The sequence below is a fragment of the Crinia signifera genome, chromosome 4 (assembly GCF_055691185.1).
Source record: "Crinia signifera chromosome 4, ASM5569118v1, whole genome shotgun sequence".
Lineage (NCBI taxonomy): Eukaryota > Metazoa > Chordata > Amphibia > Anura > Myobatrachidae > Crinia > Crinia signifera.
Window position 1 is genome coordinate 6257014 of NC_139220.1, and position 12800 is coordinate 6269813.

The 12800-nt window shown below is 46.9% G+C and overlaps 1 protein-coding gene across 1 annotated transcript in view; it reads right to left on the minus strand.

Moving 5' to 3' along the window:
• The window catches only part of CACNA2D4 (calcium voltage-gated channel auxiliary subunit alpha2delta 4), a 207866-nt gene extending 199412 nt beyond the window's left edge, over positions 1-8454 (minus strand). The window contains 1 exon segment of the mRNA XM_083180850.1: positions 8251-8454. Within this exon segment, the coding sequence (XP_083036976.1) occupies positions 8251-8336 (86 nt within the window). The 5' untranslated portion in view covers positions 8337-8454.
• Between the last annotated feature and the right edge of the window lie 4346 nt (positions 8455-12800).

Genomic DNA, 12800 nt, shown 5'->3' on the forward strand with positions numbered 1-12800 from the left:
AACGTGGAAGCTGTCACTATGAATACAGCACATACTGTATACAGTATAATGTGGAAGCTGCCACTATGATATACAGTACATATACTCTATAACGTGGAAGCAGTCACTATGATACACAGCATATATACAGTATAACGTGGAAGCTGCCACTATGATATACAGCACATATACCGTATAACGTGGAAGCAGTCACTATGATATACAGCACATATACCGTATGACATGGAAGCTGTCACTATGATATACAGCACATATACCGTATAACGTGGAAGCTGTCACTATGATATACAGCATATATACAGTATAACGTGGAAGCTGCCACTATAAATACAGCACATATACAGTATAAAGTGGAACCTGTCATTATAAATATAGCACATATACCGTATAACGTGGAAGCTGTCACTATGAATACAGCATATATAAAGTATAACGTGGAAGCTGTCACTATGATACACAGTACATATAGGGTATAAAGTGGAAGCTGCCACTGATACACAGCACATATACAGTATAATGTGGAAGCTGTCACTATGAATACAGCAAATATACAGTATAACATGGAAGCTGCCACTATGATATACAGCACATATACAGTATAACGTGGAAGCTGTCACACAGCACATATACAGTATAATGTGGAAACTGTCACTATGAATACAGCACATACTGTATACAGTATAACTTGGAAGCTGTCACTATGAATACAGCACATATACAGTATAACGTGGAAGCTGTCACTATGATATACAGATATAAAAAGTATAACGTGGAAGCTGTCACTATGAATACAGCACATATACCGTATAACGTGGAAGCAGTCACTATGAGATACAGCACATATACAGTATAACGTGGAAGCAGTCACTATGATACACAGCACATATACAGTATAACATGGAAGCTGTCACTATGATATACAGCACATATACAGTATAACGAGGAAGCTGTCACTATGATATACAGCACATATACCGTATAACATGGAAGCAGTCACTATGATATACAGCACATATACCGTATGACGTGGAAGCCGTCACTATGATATACAGCACATATACCGTATAATGTGGAAGCCGTCACTATGATATACAGCACATATACCGTGTAACATGGAAGCTGTCACTATGATACACAGCACATATACCGTATGACGTGGAAGCAGTCACTATGATACACAGCACATATACCGTATAATGTGGAAGCAGTCACTATGATATACAGCACATATACCGTATAACGTGGAAGCAGTCACTATGATATACAGCACATATACCGTATAACGTGGAAGCAGTCACTATGATACATAGCACATATACCGTATGACGTGGAAGCAGTCACTATGATACACAGCACATATACCGTATAATGTGGAAGCCGTCACTATGATATACAGCACATATACCGTATAACGTGGAAGCAGTCACTATGATATACAGCACATATACCGTATAATGTGGAAGCTGTCACTATGATATACAGCATATATACCGTATAACGTGGAAGCCGTCACTATGATATACAGCACATATACCATATGACGTGGAAGCAGTCACGATGATATACAGCACATATACCGTATAATGTGGAAGCCGTGACTATGATATACAGCACATATACCGTATAATGTGGAAGCAGTCACTATGATACACAGCACATATACCGTATGACGTGGAAGCAGTCACTATGATATACAGCACATATACCGTATAACGTGGAAGCCATCACTATGATACACAGCACATATACAGTATAACATGGAAGCAGTCACTATGATATACAGCACATATACCGTATGATGTGGAAGCAGTCACTATGATACACAGCACATATACCGTATAATGTGGAAGCCGTGACTATGATATACAGCACATATACCGTATGATGTGGAAGCCGTCACTATGATATACAGCACATATACAGTATGACGTGGAAGCCGTCACTATGATACACAGCACATATACCGTATGACGTGGAAGCGGTCACTATGATACACAGCACATATACAGTATGACGTGGAAGCAGTCACTATGATACACAGCACATATACAGTATGACGTGGAAGCAGTCACTATGATACACAGCACATATACAGTATTGTGTCAGTCAGCACCAGGCACTGAGATCGGCAGATAACAGGGGAATGGAGAAGGACCAATATCAATGAATAATCTAATCATCCTGTCATTTCTGCCCTCCGTGTGCTGCAAATGTGCTCCATGCTTGTTCTCACTTCCACCATGTACCCAATGTGTGTGGGCCACATGTCCCAGTTGGGAGCAGTGCCCTCCCCCGTGCTCTGCGCTCGCACACCCCCCCGAAGACTCGCAGGGTGTAGGCAGGAAACAGCCGGTCCTCTTCCCAGAGCTGCCAAATTGTGTTTTTACTCAGAAACATTAAAAATAATAATTCAGTGAAAAACAAGTGACGGAAACCTCGCACAGCGGGAAAGGGGGTGCGGGGATTACACCAGGCGGCATTGGTTACGTCAGGGGACTGGCAGCAAAGGGGTTAATGATACACAGCCCCCAGCCTTCATGTAATAGTGATAGCACCAAACAGCGCACAAAGTGCCACAAATAGCCATCGTTTCCTCTGACGGAATGTGTCACTACAACTCTCCGCTGCTGGAATGGCGGCTACCTGCACCTGGATATAAGGGGCAGACATCCCCGCTAATGCCACACAACCCCTCTAATGCCTGCTATGTCAGCCTCTAATGTCACACATCCCCGCTAATGCCACACAACCCCTTCTAATTCCTGCTATCCCAGCCTCTAATGCCAAACATCCCCTCTAATGCCAGCTATCCCTGCATTCCCAGCTAATGCCACCCATCCCCGCTAATGCCACCCATCCACATTAATGCCACACATCCACATTAATGCCACATCCGATATAATGCCAGCTATCCCTGCTAATGCCACACATACCCTCTAATGCCAGCTATCCCCTCTAATGCCGCACATCCCACTATTGCTGCACAGACCCTCTAATGCCACACATCCCCGCTAATGCCACACAACCCCTCTAATGCCTGCTATGTCAGCCTCAAATGCCACACATCCCCTCTAATGCCAGCTATCCCTGCATTCCCAGCTAATGCCACACATCCCCGCTAATGCCACACATCCACATTAATGCCACATCCGATATAATGCCAGCTATCCCCTCTAATGCCGCACATCCCACTATTGCTGCACAGACCCTCTAATGCCACACATCCCCGCTAATGCCAGCTAACCCCGCTAATGCCACACCCCCCCACTAATGCCACACATCCCCACTAATGTCATCTATAACTGTTAATGCCAGGTATCCCCTCTAATGCCAGGTATCCCTTCTAATGCCAGGTATCCCTGCTAATGCCACTCATCCCCCCATCACTATTACCACACATCCCCACTAATGCCAGATATCCCTGCTAATGCCACATATCCCCACTAATGGCATCTATACCCGCTAATGCCACACATCCCCTCTAATGCCAGCTATCCCCGCTAATGCCCCACATCCTCACTAATGCCAAACATCCCCGATAATAATACACAACCTTCCATCACGATTACCACACATCCCCACTAATGCCACACATCCCCTCTAATGCCACACATCCCAGCCATCCCAGCGAATGCCACACATATCCACTAACGCCACACATCCCCTCTAATGCCAGACATCCCCACTAATGCCACACATCCCCACTAATGGCATCTATACCCGCTAATGCCAGATATCCCTGCTAATGCCCCACATCCCCGCTAATACCACACAACCCCCCATCACTATTACCACACATCCCCACTAATGCCACACATCCCCTCTAATGCCACACATCCCAGCTAATGCCATGCATCCCTGCTAACGGCAGCTATCCCAGCGAATGCCACATACCCACTAACGCCACTCATCCCAGCTAATGCCACGCATCCCTGCTAACGGCAGCTATCCCAGCCATCCCAGCGAATGCCACACATACCCACTAACGCCACACATCCCAGCCAACACCACGCATCTCCGCTAACGGCAGCTATCCCAGCTATCCAAGCTAATGTCACAAACACCACACATCCCAACTAATGCCACACATCCCAGCGAACAACACGCATCCATGCTTACGGCAGCTATCCCAGCTAATGCCACACATCCCCACTAATACCACATATCCCAGCTAATGCCATTTATCCCAGCAACGCCACTTATCCCAGCCAATGCCACGCATCCCCACTAATGGCAGTTATCGCCAGATTGTGCAGTACCCCTGTAAAACATCAGAGGGCCCCAGAGTGTGCAGTACCCCTGTAACACATCACAGGGCATCAGAGTGTGCAGTACTCCTGTAACACATCAGAGGGCACCAGAGTGTGCAGTACTCCTGTAACACATCAGAGGGCACCAGAGTGTGCAGTACTCCTGTAACACATCAGAGGGTGCAAGAGTGTGCTGTAGCCCTGTAACACATCAGAGGGCACCAGAGTGTGCAGTACCCCTGTAACACATCACAGGGCATCAGAGTGTGCAGTACTCCTGTAATATATCAGAGGGTGCAAGAGTGTGCTGTAGCCCTGTAACACATCAGAGGGCACCAGAGTGTGCAGTACCCCTGTAACACATCAGAGGGCGCAAGAGTGTGCAGTAGCCCTGTAACACATCAGAGGGCGCAAGAGTGTGCAGTACCCCTGTAACACATCAGAGGGTGCAAGAGTGTCTATCCCAGAACAGGTAGATGGCGACACTATACATAGCTGAGAAATCCAGAATGTTTTGTCTGAGATCCATGTTTTGTCCACATGATGCCAATGGGCTGACACGATATGGTCGATATGTATTAGGTTGGCAGGTACAAAACTTTGAGAATTGCAAAATGATGACACAAAAATGGTCTACACTTTTTTTTGTGTGGGGGGGGGGGGGGGGGGAGGGGGGGAGGGGTGTCATCGAAATATTTGCATGATTTAGTATCCATGAGTAAATCTATTAGGGATAGTGTTCTGCCCATGGTGGTCCCAGAAACGTACAAAAGTAGCATAGCAACATGTGTCACCCACTGTCAGTCAGGGGGGCAAGAGGGCAGATGATGTGCAGTCAGTGGGGCAGGAGGGTAGATGATGTGCAGTCAGTGGGGCAGGAGGGTAGATGTGCAGTCAGTGAGGCAGGAGGGTAGATGATGTGCAGTCAGTGGGGCAGGAGGGTAGATGATGTGCAGTCAGTGGGGCAGGAGGGTAGATGATGTGCAGTCAGTGGGGCAGGAGGGGAGATGATGTGCAGTCAGTGGGGCAGGAGGGTAGATGATGTGCAGTCAGTGGGGCAGGAGGGTAGAGGATGTGTAGTCAGTGGGGCAGGAGGGGAGATGATGCGTAGTCAGTGGGGCAGTAGGGTAGATGATGCGCAGTCAGTGGGGCAGGAGGGGAGATGATGCGCAGTCAGGGGGGCAGGAGGGGAGATGATGCGCAGTCAGGGGGGCAGGAGGGTAGATGATGCGCAGTCAGGGGGGCAGGAGGGTAGATGATGTGCAGTCAGTGGGGCAGGAGGGTAGATGATGTGCAGTCAGTGGGGCAGGAGGGGAGATGATGTGCAGTCAGGGGGGCAGGAGGGTAGAGGATGTGCAGTCAGTGGGGCAGGAGGGTAGATGATGTGCAGTCAGTGGGGCAGGAGGGTAGATGATGTGCAGTCAGTGGGGCAGGAGGGTAGAGGATGTGCAGTCAGTGGGGCAGGAGGGTAGATGATGTGCAGTCAGTGGGGCAGGAGGGTAGGTGATGTGCAGTCAGTGGGGCAGGAGGGTAGATGATGTGCAGTCAGTGGGGCAGGAGGGTAGATGTGCAGTCAGTGGGGCAGGAGGGTAGATGATGTGCAGTCAGTGGGGCAGGAGGGTAGATGATGCGCAGTCAGTGGGGCAGGAGGGTAGATGATGTGCAGTCAGTGGGGCAGGAGGGTAGATGATGTGCAGTCAGTGGGGCAGGAGGGTAGATGTGCAGTCAGTGGGGCAGGAGGGTAGATCATGTGCAGTCAGTGGGGCAGGAGGGTAGATGATGCGCAGTCAGTGGGGCAGGCGGGTAGATGATGCGCAGTCAGTGAGGCAGGAGGGTAGATGATGTGCAGTCAGTGGGGCAGGAGGGTAGATGATGTGCAGTCAGTGGGGCAGGAGGGTAGATGTGCAGTCAGTGGGGCAGGAGGGTAGATGATGTGCAGTCAGTGGGGCAGGAGGGTAGATGATGCGCAGTCAGTGGGGCAGGAGGGTAGATGATGCGCAGTCAGTGGGGCAGGAGGGTAGAAGATGCGCAATGTTGGCAGTGCTGAGGAGCAGTTAGTGGGTGAGGAGGGTTGATGGGACAAATAGCAGTGTGATGGGGCATTTTGTGTGGTAACCGGGCAATAAGCAGGGTAAGGGGCAGATTGAGAGTGGTAATGGGGAGTTAGCGGGGTAAGGGACAATAATGGTTAGTGACGTGAGGGCAGACTTAGTGTGGAAGGGAAATTAGTGTGGTGAGGGGGCAGTTACTGGTGTGAGGGGGCAGTAAGTGGGGTTATAGGGATAGTGGGGGGGCAGTTACCAGTGTGAGGGGCAGTCAGTGGGGTTATAGTTATAGTTGGGGGGCAGTTAGCGGTGTGAGAGGTAGAAGTGACAGCGGGCAGGTGGAGCGGTGCAGGAGGATAACGGGGTGTGTATGTAAGGGGGCAGTAAGTGGGGTTATAGGGATAGTGGGGGGGCAGTTACCGGTGTGAGGGGGCAGTCATTTGGGTTATAGGGATAGTTGGGGGGCAGTTAGCGGTGTGAGGGGCAGTCAGTGGGGTTATAGGGATAGTTGGGGGCAGTTATTAGTGATGGAGAGGCAGGTAGAAGTGGCAGGGGGCAGGTGAGAGGGTGCGGGAGGATGACGGGGTGTGTATGTGAGGGGGCACAAAATGGGGTTATAGGGATAGTTGGGGGCAGTTACCAGTGTGAGGGGGCAGTAAGTGGGGTTATAGGGATAGTTGGGGGGCAGTTAGCGGTGTGAGGGACAGTCAGTGGGGTTATAGGGATAGTTGGGGGGCAGTTAGCGGTGTGAGGGGCAGTCAGTGGGGTTATAGGGATAGTTGGGGGCAGTTAGTGGTGTGAGGGCCAGTCAGTGGGGTTATAGGGATAGTTGGGGGCAGTTATTAGTGATGGAGAGGCAGGTAGAAGTGGCAGGGGGCAGGTGAGAGGGTGCGGGAGGATGACGGGGTGTGTATGTGAGGGGGCAGTAAATGGGGTTATAGGGATAGTTGGGGGCAGTTACCAGTGTGAGGGGGCAGTAAGTGGGGTTATAGGGATAGTTGGGGGGCAGTTATTAGTGATGGAGGGGCAAGTAGAAGTGACAGGGGTCAGGTAGAGGGTTGCGGGAGGACGACAGGGTGTGTGTGTGTGAGGGGGGCAGGTAGAAGTGACAGGGGGCAGATGGAGCAGTGCAGGAGGATGACGGGGTGTGTATGTGAGGGGGCAGTAAGTGGGGTTATAGGGATAGTTGCGGGGCAGTTACCAGTGTGAGGGGGCAGTCAGTTGGGTTATAGGGATAGTTGGGGTCAGTTACCTGTGTGACAGGGGCAGATATAAGTGACAGGGGGCAGGTGGCGGGGTGCAGGAGGATGACGGTGTGTGTGTGTGTGTGTGTGTGAGGGGGCAGTAAGTGGGGTTATAGTTGGGGGGGCAGATACCGGTGTGACAGGGGCAGGTAGAAGTGACAGGGGGCAGTAGTTAGTGATGGAGGGGCAGGTACAAGTGACGGGGGTAATAGTTAGTGATGGAGGGGCAGGTACAAGTGACGGGGGTAATAGTTAGTGATGGAGGGGCAGGTAGAAGTGACAGGGGCCAGTAGTTAGTGATGGAGGGGCAGGTACAAGTGACGGGGGTAATAGTTAGTGATGGAGGGGCAGGTAGAAGTGACAGGGGCCAGTAGTTAGTGATGGAGGGGCAGGTAGAAGTGACAGGGGCAGTAGTAGTTAGTGATGGAGGGGCAGGTACAAGTGACAGGGGCAGTAGTTAGTGAGGAGGTGCAGGTAGAAGTGACAGGGGGCAGTAGTTAGTGATGGAGGGGCAGGTAGAAGTGACAGGGGGCAGTAGTTAGTGATGGAGGGGCAGGTAGAAGTGACAGGGGGCAGATACCGGTGTGACAGGGGCAGGTAGAAGTGACAGGGGGCAGATACCGGTGTGACAGGGGCAGGTAGAAGTGACAGGGGGCAGGAGGGGTGTATATGAGGGGGGTGGGGGTGGGGGGTAGATAGTTAGCGGCTCACGTGTCGGGGGGGATCCTCCGGTCGGGTCCGGGCGCCGGGCACCCCGGCAGCAGCAGCAGGCAGAGCAGCAGCCAGCGCCCCCACATCGCGCCCCGGGGGGGTCAGGCCATGAGGGTCCGGTCGGAGTCTCCCCGGAGCCGGCGGCTCTCTCCTCACACAGATCCCTCTGATCGCAGATAATCTGCCCGATCCGCTCCCGGGATTACCGGCTCCGGCCGCCAATCACAGCCGGGGAGCCGCCCCCTCCCTGCCCCGGCCGCCCAATCACAGCCCGGGGGCACCGCCCCCTCCATGCCCCCTGTCAGCGGCAGCATCCTAATCCCGGGCACCCGGCGGCGCACACAGCCCGTACATGCCGTGTACATGGTGCTGTGCCCCGCTGACCTCCCCCCATATATACATATACTGTACATATACATGGTGCTGTGCCCCCACTATATAAATATATACTATACTGTACATATATACATGGTGCTGTGCCCCGCTGACCTCCCCCCATATATACATATTCTGTACATATACATGGTGCTGTGCCCCCACTATATACATATACTGTGCATATACATGGTGCTGTGCCCCCCCCCCCTATACATATATACTATACTGAACATATACATGGTGCTGTGCCCCCCCCCCATATACATATATACTATACTGTACACATACATGCTCCCCCCCCTATATACATATACTGTATATATACATGGTGCTGTGCCCCCCTATATACATATATACTATACTGTACATATACATGGTGCTGTGCCCCCACTATATACATATACTGTACATATACATGGTGCTGTGCCGCCACTATATAAATATATACTATACTGTACATATATACATGGTGCTGTGCCCCGCTGACCTCCCCCTATACTGAATATACATATACTGTACATACACATGCTGTGCCCCCACTATATACATATACTGTACATATACATGGTGCTGTGCCCCCCCCCCCATATACATATATACTATACTGAACATATACATGGTACTGTGCCCCCCCCATATACATATATACTATACTGTACACATACATGCTGCCCCCCCTATATACATATACTGTATATATACATGGTGCTGTGCCCCCCCTATATACATATACTGTGTATATACATGGTGCTGTGCCCCACCTATATACATATATACTATACTGTACATATACATGGTGCTGTCCCCCCTTATATACATATATACTATAATGTACATATACATGGTGCTGTGCCCCCCCCCCCTATATACATATACTGTATATACACATGGTGCTGTGCCCCCCCTATATACATATATACTATACTGTACATATACATGGTGCTGTCCCCCCCCTATATTCATATACTGTATATATACATGGTGCTGTGCCCCCCTATATATATACATATATACACTATACTGTACATATACATGGTGCTGTGCCCCCCTATATACATATACTGTATATATACACGGTGCTGTCCCCCCTATATACATGTATACTATACTGTACATATACATGGTGCTGTGCCCCCCCTATATACATATACTGTATATATACATGGTGCTGTGCCCCCCTATATACATATACTATACTGTACATATACATGGTGCTGTGCCCCCCTATATACATATATACTATGCTTTTCATATACATGGTGCTGTGCCCCCCCCCCCTATATACATATGCTGTACATATACATGGTGGTGCTGTGACCCCCTATATACATTTTTACTATACCGTACATATGCATGGTGCTGTGCCCCCCCCCATATACATATATACTATACTGTACATATACATGGTGCTGTCCCCCCCTATATATACATATACCATACATATACATGGTGCTGTGCCCCACTGACCCCCCTCCCTATGTACATATACTATACTGTACATATACATGGTGCTGCACCCCCCCCTATATACTATACTGTACATATAACTGCTGTGCCCCACCCTATATACATATATACTATACTGTACATATACATGGTGCTGTGCCCCACTGACCCCCCTCCCTATGTACATATACTATACTGTACATATACATGGTGCTGCACCCCCTATATACTATACTATACATATAAATGCTGTGCCCCGCCCTATATACATATATACTATACTGTACATATACATGGTGCTGTGCCACCCCCTATATACATATATATACTATACTGTATGTATACATGGTGCTGTGCCCCACTGACCCCCTCCCTATATACATATATACTATACTGTACATATACATGGTGCTCTGCCCCCCTTTATAAATATATACTATACTGTACATATACATGGTGCTGTTCCCCCCTATATACATATATACTATACTGTACATATACATGGTGCTGTGCCCCGCTGACCACCACCTATATACATATATACTATACTGTACATATACATGGTGCTGTGCCCCACTGGCCCCCCTCCCTATATACTATACTGTACATATACATGTTGCTGTGCCTCCCCTATATACATATATACTATACTGTACATATAAATGCTGTGCCCCAATGACACCGCCCCATATATACATATATACGATTTATAAATATCGCACTGGCACCTATATACTATATATATATTCACACTGGCACCTATACACTCTATATATCACACTGGCACCTATATACTATATATATATATTACACTGGCACCTATATACGATATATCACACTGACACCTATATATGATCTATACCACACTGGTACCTATATACGATATATAGCACACTGACTCCTATATATGATATATACCACACTGACACCTATGTACGATATATATAAAACACTGACACCTTTATGCAATATATACAGCACACTAGCTCCTATATACATATCACATTGACACCTATACATGATATATACATCAAACTAACACCTGACACCTATATACATCACACTGACACCTATATATGATAGACCACAATGACACCTATATATACACATCACAATGGCACCTATATGATATATATATACATCACACTGACACCTATATATTATATAAATCACACTGACACCTGTATATTATATACACCACAATGACACGTATATGATAGATAGATAGATATATGATATATATATATATATATATATATATATATATATGACACTGCCACCTATATATGATATATGTACCACACTGACACCTACATACACCACACTGACACCTATATGATATATATATACACCACACTGACACCTATATACACCACACTGACACCTATATTATAAATATATATATATATATATATATCACTGACACCTATATATGGTATATATACCACACTGACACCTATATACACCACACTGACACCTATATTATAAATATATATATATATCTCACTGACACCTATATATGGTATATGTACCACACTGACACCTATATACACCACAACAACACCTATATGATATATATACCACACCTGACACCTATATACACCACACTGACACCTATTTTATATATCTATCTATCACACTGACACCTATATATGATATATGTATCACACTGACACCTATATATGATATACATACCACACTGACACCTATATACATCATACTGTCACCAATATACATTACCCTGACATCTATATATGATATATACAGCACACTGACATCTATATACGATATATACAGCACACTGACACCAATATACGATATATACAGCACATTGACACCTATATACGACATATACAGTACACTGACACCTATATATGATATATACAGAACACTGACACCTATATACGATATATGCAGCACACTGACACCAATATACGATAGATACAGCACATTGACAACTATATTCGATATATACTGTACACTGACACCTATATACGATATATACAGTACACTGACACCTATATATGATATATACAGCACACTGACACCAAAATACGATATATACAGTACACTGACACCAAAATACGATATATACAGTACACTGACACCTATATACGATATATACCGAACACTGACACCTATATACGATATATACAGCACACTAACACCAATATATGATATCTACACCACACTAACACCAATATACGATATATAGAGCACATTGACACCTATATACGATATATACAGCACACTGACACCTATATACGATATATGCAGCACACTAACACCTATATACGATATATGCAGCACACTGACACCTATATACGATATATACAGCACACTGACACCTATATACGATATATACAGCACACTGACACCTATATACGATATATACAGCACACTGACACCTATATACGATATATACAGCACACTGACACCTATATACGATATATGCAGCACACTGACACCTATATACGATATATACAACACACTGACACCTATATACGATATATACAGCACACTGACACCTATATACGATATATACAACACACTGACAACTATATACGAGATATACAGGACACTGACACCTATATACGATATATGCAGCACACTGACACCTAAATACGATATATACAGCACACTGACACCTATATATACGATATATACAGCACACTGACACCTATATACGATATATACAGCACACTGACACCTATATACGATATATA